The sequence below is a fragment of the Grus americana genome, chromosome 1 (assembly GCF_028858705.1).
Source record: "Grus americana isolate bGruAme1 chromosome 1, bGruAme1.mat, whole genome shotgun sequence".
Classification (NCBI taxonomy): domain Eukaryota; kingdom Metazoa; phylum Chordata; class Aves; order Gruiformes; family Gruidae; genus Grus; species Grus americana.
This window is the reverse complement of record NC_072852.1, coordinates 147,845,235-147,864,920: the sequence shown is the minus strand read 5'-3', so window position 1 is coordinate 147,864,920 and position 19,686 is coordinate 147,845,235. Positions and strand designations below refer to the sequence as shown.

Sequence of the window (19,686 nt, the reverse complement as noted above, 5' to 3'; positions counted from 1 at the left end):
AGGTCATGTGTAGCAGCCCAGGGAATTCAGCGGTATCGCATTAGGCAGAAAAAAGATTCCTTACCGATCCCCTCAGCGGTTGTATTTTTGCATTACAATATAAAAGTAACATTAACAAAATCAAATAAAAGGGCTTCACTTCTGGTTTGTGCTCTTCAGTCTTGGTATTTTTTTTCTCTCCACCTGGAAAATATGGGTGAGGATACAAGAGGAATACTTTCCCCTATCTCATCTACAGTATCTGATTCTTGACAGCTAAGATCTCCATTTAATTTCTGGAGGTTTCAAGTATCATTTTGGATTGTGGAGAAAAAGAAACACCCATTCCAGGTGTAAAATTAGTAGTAGCGGTGAATTTGTAACTTGTGAATATAATTTCAAACAATATATTGTTAGAGCGGTGCAAAATTAAAAGTAATAGTAATGTTCTGTTTCTAGCTTGGCTCAGTGTCGTTATTAGATCTGCATCCACCTAGGTATTTTTGCCAGCAGTTTAAGGGTTATAAAAAGAGAGCACCAGCACTTAATAGCAAAACGAAAATAGTAAGGCATTGAATGTAGAATTACCCATTAATACTGAACGGTGAAATTTTTTGTATCTGTGTAGGTATGGACTGGTAGAGTTTTATAATGTGATGAAGTTATTTTTTCCTGAAACAAAAAACCAACCAACCAACCAACCAACCAACCAAAAATTGGAATTTTGTCTCAAATTCTCTTGTTGGGCAAAACTTCACTGAGGGAAAAAAATGTGCATGCTTTATCTGTAGCAAGGCTGGAAGAGGTGCTCTTGTACAAGCAGATGTTGAACTAAATTGGATTTTTTTTTCATGTTCCTCTGTTGTAATGTTTACTGCTCTGACTCAACAACCTAGATCCCAGTCTCAATTGCAGCCCTAGGTTTTCTCAATATTTCAATGCATATTTAAAATTCAGTCCGGTTGCACGCAAATCACTCGCATTTTGCGAATGTCAGATGCGAGCGCCTAGAAGATAACAACTGCACCCGCAATTAGTCTTTCTTTGGTCCCTTCCAGTTGCCCAGCCTGAGCCCTCGGAAGACCTGCCTTGAATGCTCAGAGGCTGATTTTGCAGATATGATATGTATATATGCATTCGTTCGGTGGCTGCGATATATCTCCCCTGAAAATATAGCTCCCGATTTCGGACTCGGAATTTCCAGGCAGATAATTAAAGCAATTTTGCACCTTCCAGCCCGCACCTGCCGCCACGCGAGCGGCCGGCCCAGCTCAGCTCCCCCGATCGTATTCATGTTTGGACGGCAGTGTTTCATGGTTAAAACAAATCATAAACAGGCTGTAAAAGCTGAAGCGTCAATGAATCCTAGCTTTCAAATTGCTGGAAGCTAAAGTTTTAAAACTGATACTGCAAAGTGAAAAATGAAATTTAACCAGGCATTTTGGTGAAGGAAAAATAATTTATTGGATGTAAGATGAAAAGCTGTGAGAGTAAACATCAATCTCATCTTAGACACATGTCATTGATTGATGTTTGCTCTGTGCTGCTGCCTGGAGGTAAACTCTTTGAAATAGCAAAGTAGGTACTTTATCTGTCTGTGGATAGGAGCACAGTTTGTTAAGTTACTGCTTTTTTGAGACCCTGCTACATCTTTATGTTCAATCAAAGTGAAAACAGTAAATCAGAGTAATTGCTCTACCCCACGGCATTCCTGTTTGTAAATGGGAAAAAAATACTGTAAAAAACCTCAAATTAACTTCTGCTGTTTAAGCTAGATAAAAAGTCTAAGAAAGTCGGTTGCGACCTAGGAAGGTATTTTATTGATTAAGCCACTCGATCATCAAAGGCAGCCCCTTTGTTGTAATTGCATCGATAGTTCAAATGTCATTAGGGAAAACATTTAATGCTCAAAAATTTAAGGTTGCCATCTCTAAGAGCTCCCCATAACCCATTAGCAATTAGTTCCCAAACAGGCCTTGTTTATACTTAGCTGAAAATGGAACTGGTACCAAGAAACTGGCCAGCGAAAACCATGGATGTGAACAGTGAAATAGAAAACAGGCATTAAATGATAGCGCTTCCACGTTAAGCACAGCAAGTCAGCAATCAAAATAACCTGAATCGTTGTAATTAAATTGTCAGAATTAAGACTGTTTTCTAAAAATGTTTGGGGCTATTGCCTTTACAAGGTCTCAGGCTGGTTAGTCCTTTTGTGTTTTAAAATGTTGTAGATATACGGGAATGATGGCACATTTAAATTCAGAATCCAATTCCCATTCTGAATTCAGTTTCATAATCACTGTCCTGTATCAGGGTTGGACTGGTTTTGTGTTGTATAAGTTTTCCCCAGGAGTTACTCAATTTAGCTACTTTGGCATAAATGTGGTAATTCAGGGGAGAATTAGACTATTAAATATTTAAGAAAATGTCCTCACTTCAGCCTGAAATTTAGTATATTGACTTGTGTGCCGGATTACAATTTGTGGGGAAATGTTGAGAATAATCAGTAAACCATTTTAAAATTTATTTTCTTGAAATATTGCCTGTTTTTCATGGTGCTGAAGCAGTTCCAACTTTGTTCATAATTCAGAAATGACCGTGTGCTAAAATTTAATTTCAAAGATATATGTGTCCTCACAGAAAAATTGTTCACGCGTCTGTCTAGTTTTATTCTTGAAACGTGTCTATAGTCGCTTATGGTGTGGGTTGTGTTTTTTTTGGGGGGGGGGTTTGGGGGTGTTTGGAACACGATCATCTCTGTGCGCTCGCAGGGGATGTTCAGGGACCGGACCTGGCAGCTTGGGGATGGTATCGCTTCCGTGGCGCTGGGAGTGGGTGTTGCGATCTGATGGTGCTTTGCATGGAGCCTCTTGATCTGATTAGGGAAGAAGAAGGGTAAGTTTGGGCATGAATGAGGAAGTCTGGGTGTAAGCTGACAAAACCTGGGAAAGAAGCTCAGCCCTTGCAAATGGGATCTAGGTTTTCCCTAGCAAAGGTCTACCGGGAGCCCAGGGGAACTGCGTTTTTGCCAATGTACGAAATTGTTGCACGTTAGCATGAGGCGTCAGCTCTGCTTTTGTTATTAATATGTCTAAGCTTCAGGTTCTGAAAGTTTTGTGTGAACGTAGCTGCTGGGTGAAGGACATCAGCCTTCTGGGTCAGAAACATTAACTGCAAATAAACAAGCTACTCCTCCTAAGTTTATATCACAATACTTGTGTGCGTGGGGAGGTAGTGTGTGTGGGGGGTTATTGCAAAGCCCTCACAATTCAGAGAATAATGAACTAACTCTTTGGACTGGAAAATGATATTGGAACGTCTGGAAAGGCAAAGGCGAGATGGCAGGTTACCGCAAACTGTAATGAATTCTGCAGTTCTCGCCAGGTGTGTGTATCACGCGATAATGCCTTCCTCTGTCGTGCCGGTAGAGCTGCCCCCTTCCTTTGCCAGAAAATAAACTGATGCGAGGCGAGGGGAGCACCCGCGGTCTCGCCCTCAATTTACCTACCCATGTCTTTTACAGCCTCAGAGATGCCAGCTGTTACGGGGATGATGATCTCGTAGCAAAATAATGGTATCCTTCCTGAGTCTCCCCTTGGTGATGCGGCAATTTTGTGATTTCTGAAAAGGTCAAGCAGCATTGTTAATGCACACCATACGTCTGCGAATGCGTGTAATTCCTCAGTGAAGGCGCAGCGCTTTAGTTTGTGGAAAAGGACATCTTCCTCTGAAACGCAAAACTTGGGCGTTCCCTGAAACCGAAGGAGTAGAGAATATGTAGGTGCATTGCCCCCACCATTGTCTCCATCATGGAGATCAGACCTTTTTATTTGAGTTGTTTCTAGTAGTGATGTCTGAGGGAGGTAAATTGAGTCAGAAAGCGTGCTCAAAAAAAGGGAAAAAAAAAAAAAAGGAAAGAAAAGGAGACTCTTCAACACTTAAAACTTTAGGCTTTTCATATGATTGCTTTCAGCCTAGCCTGAAACTACATAACTCTTTGGACTTTGTAGGAGATTAAATCCAGTCCCAAGTATTTCAGGTAAGGTTATTGCTCTGCTCCCAGACTGTCCCTTGAGCCGTCTCTGTCTATTTCTAATTAAGGACTAAAGGAAGCAGTTCCTTCTGATGTCAGGAGCACCGTGAAGAAAGCTACGAGCGTTTCTGTCGGTAGTGTGGGGAGGCTGGTGCCGCAGCCGCCCTCCCGTCAGGCACCAGCGCATCTGGGCTGGGCTCTCCAGGCTGGGCTCATGGGGAGCCACGCTCTCCTAGTAGCCATCAAGGTAATCTTCCAAAAGGCATCACAACAGATCGGAATTTATTAAACATACCTATTCTGAGATGTTTGGCAATCCGTTGGTATTCTGATCTGTAAAATACCTGAGAGTGAAATTATTCAAAGTATCCTAGAAGAAGCAGAGAAGGTAGGGCTGCTGTGACCGTGCCGTGCGGTGGTGATGCTGTGCTGAAAGTGCTTTGAGCCTGAGACACTGGAATTTAGGCATAATTCATTGGTCAGTCCAGTTATGTCTCTTGGCAGATCTCAGGGTTGAGATAAATCAAAGTGTGGTTTTAACACAGTGTGCTAAATTCAAGATAGTGTAATTTTTATAATACAGCACTTATATAACTTTTGCAACTGTTTGACTTGTTACTCATGCTTCAGTTCATGCCCTTTAAGCATGAATTTGAAACAGATGCAGCATTTAAAAAATAACAATATACCATTTAAAAGCTACTTAAATTCCTCCTTTTGGAGTTTGACCTGTATGAAACAAATACAAATGACACTGACTTTTGAGAGATGAATGGTTGAATGTTCTTTGGTTTCCAGGTCTTGCAAAACTGCTTCAACATTTTGGCCTAGACTAGCAAACCTCTTAATCAATAAACTGATGTGCGAACGTGCATATAACACCTATATATACATACATCACTCATATATGCACACATGCCCCAGTGAGGAAAAATACCTTGCGATTTTCATCAACTTGTTCTTCATGGCTTGGCTATGGAAAAGACACACACTGTATATTATTAAAAAGGTACATGTACATTTGGGATTGTTTTAAATCACAAATTTTTAAAAAAGAAAGGAAGAAAACTATTAAAAAGAATCATTTTCCATTAACTGAAGTGTTTGCAATAAAGACAATTATAGCAGTTGGCAGTATTCTCCTTGAACCAAAACAAATAAATACATTTGGTGACATACGTTCAAGGAAATGTGATTTTTCCAATGTTCATGCAAATAAGCGGCAGCCTCACAAATGCTAGAGATTTTGCCATCTGGTATTACCAAAAGAATACAACTCTCAACTTGTAGCTCTTCCTAACACTGCTTATAGCTGACATATTAGGCATCGTCGCACGGTTTTTCCATTTGCATAATCATTCTGAATTACTGCAGGTTGTGCATTGCATTGCCAACAGTGAAACTTCTTATTTGGGAAGGGGGTTCAGAGATCTGACGACTTGTATGTCTTCATCAAATATGTCTCCATCAAATAAAGGGATAAAAGCGTCCTTCCGCTTTAGGAGTATCACACAAGTGCATTTTTAAATTTGTATGGGGCCTAGTGAAGAATGTTGTACTTGTTTACTTCCTAGAAACTGGGTAGAGATCAGTATTATAATTAATCTCGGGGGAGCTGCCCATCTCTATTTGACTCCAAATGCAAAGCGTCTCAAAGAGTCAAGAGGTCGTGGGTGAGGAAACGTGGCTGAGGCTGAAGCTGCAGATCCCTGCAACTCCAGGAAAACTCAACCATGATTATTCAGGGTGGAAGGAAGTCTACTTTGTACAGAGAGGTTGTTGTTACTGATGGGAGCACGCTCAGCTGGCATGATGTAGTAACTGAGGACCGTTGCTCACGTAGCAGTAAATGACAACCGCTCTGCCTCCTGCCTCGGCAGCGTATGCAGCGCATGATCTCTGCTCACAGGCACCCCAAGGGGAGGCCTTCACTATCCCCTTTTTCTTAGAGGAAGGCATTTCCATGCCCAAAACTCTACCCCTACGATTGCCTCCTCGTGACACTGGTTTTCAAAGAGAGAGTATTGATGTGAATAACACGCATTGCTCACGAAAAATACAGGATAAACCCAAAAAACCTCAACCACCTGTAAGCAGAATAAACAAACTGGTGGTTGGAAGCTGTGTCCCACCTGCTGTACTGAAACCCTGTGTTCCACAATAAACCCCTGTGTCTGAGAGCCCTGCCTGGCGTTTGGCATCTGCCCTCGGGTGCCCTCAGAGCCATCAGAAGGGTGCTCGGCGGTCCAGTTCAAGTTAGCAGCATCGACAAATAAACATCAGGGTTTGTGTCCATTTGGTGAATGCTAAGGCGTTGTTTTTAAATACGAATAGCATCTAACGTAGCCTATGTATTTTCAACTCTCTCAAGTCTTGAATTAGAATCAGATAGCTGTTGGCCTTTTTACTGCCTTGCCTGAGGCGTACTAGGTAACGTCACGCGGGTAGCCGATGCAACATATGTTTTGCTAACTGGGAAGCTGGTTAGCAAGACAACCTTCTTTTTATTAACACATGGTGCACTTACATGACATTAATATATATTTCTACTTTGCAGATTTACCGTGCCAGAAGAAAGGCATTAGCTGAGCTAAGCAAAATAGGCAATCGGCATACTCGTCACATTGTCCTGAAATAACACGTAAACCTTATTAGACACATTGGTTTCCTTTGTGAGGCGAGTAAAACATAACAGACTGAGATGTGCAAACCTGTGGTGTTGTTGGGGAAATTTGGGGAAAGGATTCTCCAGTTTATGTTGTCATGCATTAAACTAGAATTCTGAAAAAAAAAAACAAAACAAAACCCTATTAAAAAAGTTCATTTTTATTCTGGATGTTTATATCGGAGAGAGACTAGTTCATTTCTAAAAATTAATACTGTTGTGTAACACAGTGATTTTATTCTCTCTCCAGCTACACTCTACCAGCCATACATACACTATCATGCCAATATTCATTTATTCATGCTCTGAAGTTGTGATAGTGTCAAATCCATCAGAAAGAGGAATTGTTTCGGTAGTAGTTTCACCACTTGGCTGATTAACAGAGATCAGAAGCAGCAGCCTAACTGTGGAAACCACTACAGCATGTAGTTTTAACAGCTCTTTAGGGAGCTAGTTAATGAAAGAATCACTACAGAAACACATCCATGTGAAAAAAGGAGCATTCTCATACAACACTCAGAGGATATGTCATAAGTGGAAATATGTTCATAATTTCTATTTACTCATAGCTGTAATTACCATCTGCCTTAAGAGTACTTTCAGTCTTTGTCAAAGTTGCTTAGATATTTCCTTTGTCACATTTCAAGCAGAGAAGTTCTGCGCAGACTAGCTCCTGCCCTGTGATTTCTTTTTTATTCTTCTGTAAGAATTTAATTATCTATTCTCTGTGTGAAGAAAGCACCAGCGTTCCCAGAGACCTGAGCCTCCCCAGCCTGCTTGGACTGGCATTCGTCTGATTCATGTTCTTGCTTATTTTTGCCATCTGTCTGCAAACCAGAGTTCTACACTTTTAAATTCACGCTGGTTTATATGTTGCCCGCTAGTTTTTAACTCTTAAAAAGCTATTCCTCTTTTTGCTGCAGTGTCTACGAGCCGGATAGAAACGTGCTGCGAAGGAAAGAATGGGAAAGGAGAAATCAGGAGGCCCAGCAGGAGGATGGCACGTTTAACACGAGTTACTCCCTCTTCAGTGAACCGTACAAGGTAGATGCTTCCCAGCTGGGTGGCTCTTTATTTATTTATTTATTCCACAGCACAAAAATGCAGCCTGCAGAAGGCATTGTCCAGGTTTCAGCACCCTCCCACGAGTGCTAGCCTCACAAAATCTGCAGAGAACGTTTACAGTTCATTGAGAATTGGATTTTACATATATTATATATATATAAAAAAGCTTCTTAGAATGTTCAGCAGTACACGAGAATTAAGTAAACTAGAAATATCCTCACAATATTTGAGATGGAATTAAAACTAGGAGGTGAAGGTGACGGTGCCCTGTTTTTGCAACACTTAGAAGAAAACAATTGTGTTAGAATTGTGTGTGAAGGTCAAGCAATACAGTAAACATTGTGTTCTGGCCAAGGTTAATGCAATGGAATATCTTGGTGTTTGCTTCCCCCCCCCCCCCCGCCCCGCTATAAGCATTACCAACAATATTTGTCTGCTAGACATGTTTTACCCTCACCAAAGGCTTATGAGTCTTTATGAGTCCCAGCTCCCTGTTTTATCCCTTATGGTAACAGTAGCGTGATGAGGCACAACCGTCTCTCCCCACCCCGTTAGAAGGGTCAAGCAGGATCTTCTGCACTTAACTGCTCTCTCCAGAAGCCTGCAAACCAAGCCCTTGTGAACATAACCAGAGAGCGATATCCCACGGGGGCTGTTCCTCTCCCCCAGCTAACTCAGGGACTTGGCCTGTGTGCATCAAAGCATCATCATGTATCATCTACTGTGCCCTTCTGGTAATGCCCAAGTTACTGTTACAACCACCACATTGTGAAGCCTTTCCCTCCATGCAGCATCTCTTGCCCTTGATGCTTTGGGTACTTTAGTGCCTCTTTCCAGGAGTCTTATTTGGGATCTGGCACTTGGCTTCTGCACCTGACTTCAGTACTTCCCTGCTTCTACCCATGCCCCAGGGTCGGCTTTTAGCTTGCTGTTCTTCCAGACTGTTGTTTGTTTCTAGTCCCTAATAAAAAAGAAAGATCTACCACTTTCAAACCATGTCCCTTGATAGAAGACAGTTCTGTCTGCCTTGAAGCTGACCTCCAGCTGCTTGAATTTCAGATTCATTACAAAGGCATTTAGAAACCATGGGAAATGTCTTGAACTCCTCCTCAAGGCTCTACTGGAAAAAGTCTACTGTGAGACCAATCAAGGGCTAATCCATGGAAAAAAGCTTGAAAAGCTTGAGTCAGCTGTGTCTTGGCATTTAGTGAGGGTGAAATGGGACCTAATAATTTTCCATTTGGTAGGTCCAGTCAAATAGACTGATCACAAAAATGGCCTGTCCTTTTGCTGGGTCCCTGATACTGTTTTGTCTATGGTACCTAAAGCTGGTAATACTGAGGCTCAAATCACTTACAAAAGTGGTAAATCTCTTATAAAAGTGGTATAGTTGGAATATTTTGTGCATTTTGATTATTACCTGTGTGCCAATGTACTGACTGTCATGGCACAGTCTTCATGTATGATGGACACACCAGTAGTTTCTGAGTTATGATGTCTGAAGGTGCCTCTATGCAGCCACAGTATAACTCCATCAACTTTAATAGGATGAACAATCATTACAGTCTCTAGAAGCAGAGAAGATACTGAGTGGATGTCCTCTGGGGAGATCAGAATAATGGCTCCATCCATGCTTCTTATCTTTAAACATTATGTACCTATTTTGGACAAGCATGTAAAGAAGCTGGCTTTGTCAAGGAAACATGGAGAAAGGCAAAGCCCAGGACAGCCGTATAACTCACCCACAGCTCCGTGGGACGGACAGACATTCTGACAGTATTGGACATCAAAACTTCAGCAGTGGTGTCCTCTGAATATCACATCTATGCTGGCAATGGACCATTGCACCGTCTGAACTCATCCAAGCATTTGTGAACCTTCAGTGTGGGGGTGCAGAGCTGTGGCTTGGGCTTTTTGATCTTATCAGGGAGAGGGGCTGACTGCAAAAGAGGAAACCTTTCTGCGAAAGCGAAACTGAAACCCAGTCTTACTGTCTTTAAAGATTATGTTCAAGTTTTAGGTGTTTCCAGAGGGGAATGAAGTTACAGCAGACATTCACTGCAAGCTCTGATTAAATTCAGTATTCCTCTGCACAGCTTGAGAAACATGAGCTAAAGCCAAAGGATTTGCCATTCAGAAGGCCATATCTGAAAATCAAAGGCAGACTGGAAATCTCTTAAATCTTATGTCCTCTCTCACCTTGACATGTATCACTATTCCTGTAACATCAGATTTTCTGAAAAATCCTTACTCTTCGGGTTGCCCCCTTATCCTGCTCAAAGTATCCATAGCAACCCTTTATGAAGGATTACGGGAAATCCAGTATCTTTTACTTAAAATGTCTTTTACAGGGGGTAAGAAGTAGGAGTTTAATTCCAGATATTTCCTGGACAGAATACCTTGTTTCATTAACCATATCAGTATTTTTAATGAAGGCAAAAATTCTGATGACTTTCCATGCAACCATCAGGTTTATTTTTAGAAGTGTTGAATTTTGCATTCTTCAAATGCATGGATACATCTTGCGTTGCAGAAGAATATCAGAGCACTGTAAGTTAGGAATGTTTGCACAGGATGCTTTTCCAACTTGCTCATTTTGTGATCATATTTTCCCTCTATGAATGATTAAATAAGGCCAGCAATATTTCAGAGCAAATAATAGGACAACTGTTACATCTGAAGTTCATAACAAGTTACCTCAGATCCCATCTTATTCCCAAGAGGATGTAGGTGAACTCTTCTGGATGAGATCAGCTCACCCCAGTATCTTCTCACCTCAGGTTGCCCCCAGTGTATCCAGAAGGAATAAACACCACCAACCAGTTGTCAGCATGTGCCGTGGTACGGGCGGTAGATTGGTTTGCTGCAATTATTCTTGTGGTTATCTGGGATTTCTCAATACAAGGTGTCTCTCTGTGAACTTCACATCACATCCATCTAGAAGAAAATCTGCTGACTTCTCTGGGCTAGTGATAGTCTACAGATAATCTGAAATTAGGCTTTTATTTACTTCCCATCCAAATAGCAGTCATCAGAAAAAAAGGACCTTCTGTTAGGGAATTTGGACTTTCAGGGGCAAAACCAGTACATAAATTCTCTTACATTCATGGACCCAGAGTGAGTCAGGTGGAGAGCTGCCCCACAAGCTGTCTGTGCTGTTGGAGACTTGTGGGTGTCAGGGACCCCATTCCATTTGGTGGTCCTTGTCACTGTGCTCCTAGCAGGGAAGCAAACCTCACGCACGTAGGCTGAGTGCAGGCCCGAGGACAGATCTCACTCCCTAGAGGGAAGCTGGAAATACATCTCTCTCTACGAGGTATCTGCACAAGGTGGAGGATCCACTGGAAACACAGAAGAGATCCATTTGGTAAAATGAAGATTTTCTGTGCCTTCTGGAAAGTAATTCTGGTCAAGGAGATGCCCATGTGTAGAAGTCATTTCATTGACCCCAGGAGACACAGGAGTGTGACAACAGCTGCACATGCAGAGAGAAGATCAACCTGTTGTGGCTGAGCTATCTCATTCCAAGTTAGCAAAGCAATGGTTCAGATGCAACACTTCGGAGTTTTCCCCTTCTCATTTCCCTTCAATATATATTATTGATATATATTCAACTCTGTTAGACAGCATTGTAACAAATGCATATCAGAATGCTAAGCCGTAATGTATTTTACGTAGTTACAAGGTAGTGTCCTTGAAATTTGAGGGGACAAGTTTCAAGCAAGACAGGACTGCTTCTACTGCCTGCCTTAGGAATGCTTCCACTGTACTCCTCTGAAAATTAGCATGTGGCAATCACTGCACTCATTTCCTGGGCATTTTTTCTTGGATTCAGGTTTTTTTATAGGAAACCCTAAAAAAAATTCTGAACTAGGGAAGTTTCCCTTACATTTTTGTTTGAGTGACTCAATTTTATTTGAAGGCTTAAAACAAAAATGCTGATGTTGCTGCTACACCTTTCGTATTTTTTATATAGCTTTCACGGGGTCTTCTCCATTCCCTTTGCTCCTTTCTTTTTCCTTCTTTCCATTTTCCTCTAAACCAGAGAGTCTTGGGATTAAAGCTTGGCCTTCTGAAGCCAGCGGGAGTTTCCCATCCAGACCCCATGTCTGGAAGAGAGAAGGGAGAACACCAACAGCTCATTACTGTCTTCATCTGAAAATGTAAAGCAAAGAACAGCATACACCTGAATCTTGGCAGGGTTCAGAAAAATCTCAGCTGCATAAATGTTAATGATACACCTTTTTGCTTACAGTGGCTTTTTAAAGCAAGAGTTGTCAATCTTTTCCAGTATGTTTTCTTTGCTTGTTTTATTTCTTTGTGGAGCTTCTGCCTCTTCAGTCGGGAAGTAAGTGGATGACTTTAAAGACAATGATTAATCCTAAAAGGGACGGAGGGTGGCTGCGTCCCCCCTGCTGCACACAGCAAGCACTAAGCACTGTGAAGAATTTGGGGAGTTGTGTTCACTTTTTTTTTTTTTCCCCAAAGAGGAGAGTGCCCTGGAGCAAGCATCCTCTCAGAGTATTTTCGAAGAAGGGACATAATCATCTGTAGTTTTCCCATTGTCCCACGAGCTGTCTTCAAGTCACCTCAGAGTATTTGGTTGGCTTAGACTGGTGAGTTTGTTCAATGCCTACGCTGGATGTTGTGTGGCTTCCCAGCTGCAATCTGAAAACTTAAGCAGGCAGAGAAGGAAATTGGGAATGCAGTGTTTTCATTCATGGCTGAAGGAGAGGTTGCACTGGGCTACAGGAAAAGTTTTATCATGGTCAGATTTAATCCAAACCATTCAGTGTAGTTGCAATAATAAATTTTCTAGTTTCCAGGTAATATACTTTAACTACAGCATGATATCAGTGATAGATTTCTTTTTTTATATACTCTAAGGCCCTTTATAGCTTTTCCAGTTCAGGGTAGATTTAAGATGTTGACAAGTGTCTTCAGAGACAATAAGGATTTTCGATTTCATCCCTGAACACCACTGCTGAATAAGGCAGTGCTACTTCAGTAAGGATTTCAGCAGAAGCATGCAGGGAATTTTGTTTTTCTTACATTGACTGTTGCAGAACACTCGATTTTTGTTTTGCAGACTAACAAAGGGGATGAGCTCTCGAACCGCATCCAGAATACGCTGGGCAACTATGATGAAATGAAAGACTTGTTAACTGACCGATCAAACCAGAGCCACCTTGTTGGGGTTCCAAAACCTGGGCTTCCTCAGACGTCTCTCCCCAAGCCTGATGAACATCTTATTGCAGACTCAAGACCGCTGCCTCCTCCTCCTCCCCTTTCCAGCACTACTTCTTCCACACCAGCAGCCCTACCTGCACAGCAGAGCAAAAGTGCCACGATGGGTTGGCAGAAGGCCGGGCACAATGCCACTTCAGATGGCCAGCAGAGAGCGAGCAAGCATGGACACCGGTCACTGGAGTCGCACAAGGGTGACTTCAAACTGGCGAACCAAAAATCTAGTCTGGAGAAACTAAAACGCTATGCATCGAGTCCCACTTCTTCCTCCTCCTCCTCCTCCAACACTGCCCAGCAAAGCTCACTGAGGGCCACACTAGGAGACAACGTCAACAGAGTGCAGCAGCCGGCAAAGCTCAATTGTAGCTCAGAAGGAGGAGCTCAAGCGCAAGAGAGGCCAGCAAAGCATGGTGGCGGGCACTGCGTCCAAAACTTCCCACCCTCTCTTGCTTCGAAGCCCAGTCTGGTTCAGCAGAAACCGACAGCTTATGTCAGGCCAATGGACGGTCAAGACCAGGCTCCTGATGAGTCTCCAAAGCTGAAGTTACCAGCAGAGACGACCAAGTCGTACAGGGGAGTGCCTTCTAACAAGCCTGATTCGGCCAGGACCAAGTCAAAGATAGCCAAGTTCAGCATTCCTAAGCAAGAAGAGGTAAGTGGCTTTATGCTTTTTATAACATCCTCCCTTGGATGGATGGATGGATGGATGGATGGATGGATGGATGGATGGATGATGCCTTAGAATGCAAATTGCATCTGTCTCTTTACACATTTTTAACATATTAGTTTGCATGTTGAATTTTCTTTTTAACATTGACATAGTATATTGCAAATAGCAGCCTCACAGTAATGTTAAGCTATCTCAACAGTGAAATACTCACTGTCTTCAGGACCATAAGACTTCCTGCAATGGCACATTTTCTAGTAGTACATATTTTTTCACCAACTTTTTTTCCTGAGTGCCCACATATAAAGTCTGGATATTTTTAATTTTTTTTTTTTTTTTCCTAGGCAGGTGTATTGTATCTAACTGTTCACATTTCATTGACTTCTTTCTCTTTGGCAATGATTAAATAAAGTGCTTGTGATCAGAAGCAGTTCTGCCATCCTCAGTGATGTCAAAGTAGTTTTGCAATCTAAATAAATTACTTAACAATATGAAATTTGTGGAACAGATAAGAATACAGGCATGAGACTCTGCTTTTAGACTGTACTATCTGTTTCTGTTTCAAACCAATTTCTAAGACTGAGGTTTGCTTCCTAAAGAATCACCATCTGTAGAAACCCAGCCATGCTAGAAGTATGAGAACATGTCTGAAAAAGCTTCTAGACAACATTTCTGTTATCAGCAGTAGATAAAGTTTTCTGCTTGGATTTATTTCATGTTCATTTATTTCACATTCCATTTATGCCAGTAGGACACCTTGCTTTAACACTTACACAGTCTGTGATTTTCTGTTTGATCTTTTTGGATGGGGAGGAAAAGGTTGGCTTTGGCAGAATAAAGGGAGATTATTTTTTTTCTGGGGTGTATTCAGAGGCCTGTATGCTAATACAAAGATGGTCACATCATCCTCTGTCAAATTGGTAGAGCTCCCATAACTTAAACAATTTATAATATTTATAGGACTAAATGACTATTTGGCTGAATCACCATGACTTTCTCAGAGCAGAGACAATGATTGTTTACTCTTATTTGACAGCTGTGGTGTGTCTTGAGATGTTTTTAGTCTTAACATTTTTGTTTCTGGCATTATTAAAGGAGATGAAAAATCTAATTTTTGGTGGAGTTCTCTGGCCTTTTAATGCCTGTTTTTCAGAAATGGAGTTGACTGTTGTATTCCCCCTTCGCTTCGGTTTGGGAAAGAAATCTCTCTGGAAGCAATTACTTCTCAGCTCTTTTAGGCATGATACCCATGTAGTTTTTCTCTAAGTTAAAGTTCCATCAGTTCCAAACATCATGTAGGTGATAAGTTGTTCCTGAAAAGGGGTTGGTTTAGGCTCTTAAGCCAGATTTGATAAGCAAATTCAGCATGCACAACCTGCTGTAATTGTGCAGATAGATCAGGTAATGGCAGATGCTAATATCCATTTAGCTATTATTACATCTTTCAGGCTTGTGCTTCTATCTGCAAGTGGGAAGTATTATTAGAATTAAAGATGCCTGCGGCAATTGTCTGGATCTTTCAAATTTTCCCCCTTTACATGTATGCAATACTCTAAGGACTAGTTTGGAAAGAAGTTTTGATAGGCAATCATTTGTTTGTCTGAAATTCAGGATTTACCATTTGCATTCCAAATTCACCTACCTCAGGAAAGAAAGCTTTCATTTGTTGTATGTAATCTATGCAAATGCATAAGGGTAAATTTATACTGCAGTTTCTAGACATGTAGACGTATTTGAGATTGCTTTAAACTAACTTGCTTGGATACTCTTGGCAATGTAGGCTATGGTAAGAGAGGGTGGATTGTGGGGTAGCTACTAAACTGTTCACCAACTTCTCACAGATTTTATGGGATGCAGTATTAGTGAACCAGTATTTGATAACATAATATAAACATTTAACTGAAGTTGAAGGAGGTGGACAAAAAACATTATCTGGTAGGTTAAAAAAGAGCTGAGTGATTAGAAAAAATGATGGTCAAATTACTCAGAAGAAAAATAGTAGGTACTATAGGGGTTTGAAATGGAGCGAATGAAAGACAATGTTTAGGTCTCATGTTGGAGGGCTGAGAGTCCTGGTGATAGAAGTGCCCAGCTTTTTTTCCTTTATCCTGACATTTCCTTTGTTCTAACATTTTCCATCCCAAGTGGCACAAGATGAAATTGGTAACCCACTGGTATTGCTACAGGGAGAAATATTGACCAAGACTGAAAGTTTTTTTCAGTAAGTGTTGCCTAATCCACCCTGTCTTTAATTTTCAATCATACTTCTTTTTATTTCAAAATGTTTTTCCGTTCTTGTTATTTGTATCGTACATCTTCTAGTACAGTTTTGTAAGAATTTCCATGCGTTTTTTTTTTAAAATTTCTGCTTTCAAACTCATAAAACTTCTCCTTTGCATCAACTGTTCGCTGTCCCCTATTAGGGACAGAAGTTTTATGCTGCTCTCGGCACAAAAGCTGTCGTGGTCCTGTGAACGTTTGCAGGCAAAAATGAGACCTCTCTTGTTCAGGGTGGGGCTGAAAGTGATGGCCAGGAAAGACCTTGTATCCCTAGTGGCGATGGGAAGAGTAGAGATGCCATATAGGATGATCGTGAGGGAAAGCAGGATGACAAGTAGGCGACAGCAGTGCCTGGGAAGTTACATGGAAAACAGCAATGGGAGTGGCAGAAAGCTGCCTGAGAGCAGCCAGGAGAATATGGGAAGCAGGAGAGGGGCAGAGAGCTTGGGGATGGGGTATCTGCAGTGCAGGTGGTGGAATGGAGATTTATGTCTGCTAAAATAAAAGGTGCGTGGCTGAGATGAGCTAGGTAGGGCAGTTAGCGTGCTCTGGGGGTTATTGTAGGCAGCACTGTGAGGGGTCGCTGGCTTGCGGTCAGCTTGTTGTCCACCAGGACCCCCACGTCCTTCCCTGAAGAGCTCATGTCCATCCAGTGAGCTCCCAGCCTGTACTGGTGCTGGGGTTATTCCTCCCCTGTTCAGGAGTTTACGCTTCCCCTTGTTGAACTTCTTGACGTTTCTGTCGGACCATTTCTCCAGACTGTCAGTGTCCCTCTGGATAGCAGCACGACCCTCTGGTGTATCAGCCACTCCTCCCAGTTCTGTATCATCCTCAAACTTGCTGAGGGTGCACGCTGCCTCATCATCATAATGACGATGTTAAACAGTATTGGCCTCAGTATTGGCTGTGGGGGTACACCACTAGTGACTGGTCTCCAGCAGGACTTTGTGCCGCTGGTCACCACCCTCTGGACCATTTTTATAGCCTTCACTTTCTGTCTGCAGGCCTAAATTTATCATTACACTTCCCCCCCCCCCTACTTTCAGCTTTTAAAATGTGTTCATGGTGATCCCATGGTCCAAAACCTATACTTTTCAACTTGGGCTAGACAAGTGCCACAGCTGCTTAACTGAACTCAAAACTGAACTGCAGGAGGCTGTAAGGGAAAAAGATGCAAATAGGAGAAGCAAGGTGTGAGTGCAGGGTATAGGTGTGAGATGAAAGATGAGACTCAAAGGAGGAAAAATTGGGGGGCAGGGGAGAAACTGCCTCGCCTGACCAAGTAGAGAAGTAAATTGTGAGAAGTGACCATTTCCCCAACTCCTGCAGAGTTGGGGCACGTGGAGTGACAAGCACTTCTGTGTGACGCTTTAGTTTTATGTTGAACATCATGTGAATATAGGCAATTTCGAGTTCCACAGAGAGAACCAGGAAACAAGAATATATTGGTGTAAATCTCCTGATTTGCAAGTCCACTTACTAATGCATTCAAGCCGGGTGCTCTGTTTCCATGCTCTTGCATTTAGCTTATAGTACTTTTCAGAGTCTATCAGTATATCTAATACCTATGCGCTTTCATTTGTGTTTACCAGTTTGAAGGAACCATCGGTGGCAAAATGAACACATAATGAAACAAAGTTAAGCCTCCCCGTAAGAACTGAACATAAGAAGCAACGTCACACAAAGTGTGTGTGTCTTCAGCAGGATACAAAATCCTCTTCTGTACATCCCTTGAGGTTTTCAGAGAAACAGGGCACAAAGTTGGCTGCAGTACAATTATTATTCACTGGAAATAAAATCACTTGAATACAAATTATAGACCATTACTTTTCTATACATGAAAAAGGTTGATTTTTAATGTAGTTCAATACCTCATTTAATATTTTTAATCAGTTTTAGAAAGCCTTCAATATCTTGACACAGACTGAAGCTTATAATTTTTTTTTAATTGTTTTAATGAGAATAACTTGGATAGACCTGTGTGTAGAAAGGTAGCAGTTACTCATTTGGGAATTTAATCTTTAGGAGCCAGGTTCATCAGTGTTAATTAGAATCCATACCCAACCTCCCGGTCCTTCGAAAATTATCATACAGCTCTGTAGAAATGATAGCTCATCATCTCAAGTACTACTATTTCACATTTTGAACTACTTAGAAATTATATTGCTGTAAGTAAAACCCCACTGTATTGGATAGAAGGGAAGAGAAATGTGATACCAGGGTATAGAGGAAAAGAGGCAGGAAAATCAAGTGCCTCTCTTTACTAAAATCTTGTTGAGTGAGACAATAAGAAAAACCTAAGATGGCAAATCATGTTCTTTATATCTCAGTTCTGTTTTTGAATTTCATCTTATAGGCTGCATGCTGCTTTTTTATTACATTGAAGAAGCTTTATCTATTGTCCTTTGCTTATTTCTCTAAGGGTTATGGAACAAGGAAATCGAGGTTGTGTTCAAGAATGACTAGCAGTCTAATGGTAAAAAGGATAGATTTGGTTCTGTTAAATTTGGGAACACATTTATGTGAAATGCAGATAAGGTCATCATGAGGAGATGTTCTTATTCCACTTCACGGACTACTTACACAACTTCTTCTGCAGCAGAAGTAATGCACAATAGATTAAGTGCTGAATTTATTTATTTATTTTCCAGTTTTGCCTTGATCTTACTCAGGCAAATTCCTATTTCCTTGGTAAGACGCTCTCTGCAGTCATTCTCATTTGAGTGGCTATATATAGCTATCAGCATCTGGCACACGTGCTAGCAAGTGTTCTTTAAATCTACAATCTTTTTTTTTGCCTATCAGTTCTATCCCCATATATTAATGGAAAGCAAAAAAGCTCCCACAATTCTTTTCTCCCTCTGAAAAAACCCTCCCAAATATGGACTTAATGTGAATAATTTGTTCGAAACCAGACTTTTTAAAGGAGAGCTTTGGTCCATAGCACATATAATAAGTAGTTCCATTCCAGTTTAAAATTGAAGGTGGAAGTTCATGTGTGAAAAAACAAGTGCAACTACATCTCGTTTGACAACAGAAGCTCCAGTGTAGACTAAATTGGGAAGATGCTCATGATCAGTGCATGCTTCCCCTGGAAAAAACACGTATCTGGATCTACAGGAAAGTAGAGAGGGGACAGTGTCTCACGAGGGAGGAAAAGGGTTTAGAGGAGATCTGAGTAAGTGCTTTTCCTCAGAGGCACGATGCCACTTTCCCCTTGCTACGATGGAGCCTGTTGAACTGTTGCAGGACTAAGAGTTGAATCCAGGTTTTTTCTTCTCTGCTTCCCAGGGCGTTCAGTTCTGTCCCAGAAAGGCAGAAATGAGAATAGAAGAGCAGTTAAGATGCTTTCAGATAAAAAGGGAGGGAGAAATTGAATGCATTAGCAAAAAGGTCCAGACTTCTTCTGGCACCGTTCTAGGACGCGCCCAAAGAGGCTGGAGACATAAGCACAGAAGTAAGTGTGTTGATACTCCTCTACCATTTATCAACTTTATTGAAGAATTGCAGTGCTTGAGAAGCTAGTTAGCAATCACAGCACTTGAGTACTGTAAGTACTGTAAGTACGAGCCAGTTGTAGCTGTTTTCGTTCCCAGATGTTCATGGGAACGAGTTAGCAAGCTGCATTTACAAGAAGACACAGCTCAATTCATGCCTGTAATGGTACCACTGACCTTCCCCACAAATAAAGGATGTTTTCCCACGTTAAACAGGAAGAACTGGACAACAAGAGCAGTGTGGTGCAAAGAT

General features: G+C 41.5%; 1 protein-coding gene across 1 annotated transcript in view; it reads left to right on the top strand.

The window, feature by feature from the left end:
* AFF3 (ALF transcription elongation factor 3) overlaps window positions 1–19,686 on the top strand; it is a 332,349-nt gene that overhangs the window by 40,324 nt on the left and 272,339 nt on the right. Inside the window, exons 2-3 of the mRNA XM_054813187.1 lie at window positions 7,601–7,721; window positions 12,832–13,641. Coding sequence (XP_054669162.1) covers window positions 7,601–7,721; window positions 12,832–13,641 — 931 coding nt within the window. The remainder of the gene's footprint in view (window positions 1–7,600; window positions 7,722–12,831; window positions 13,642–19,686) is intronic.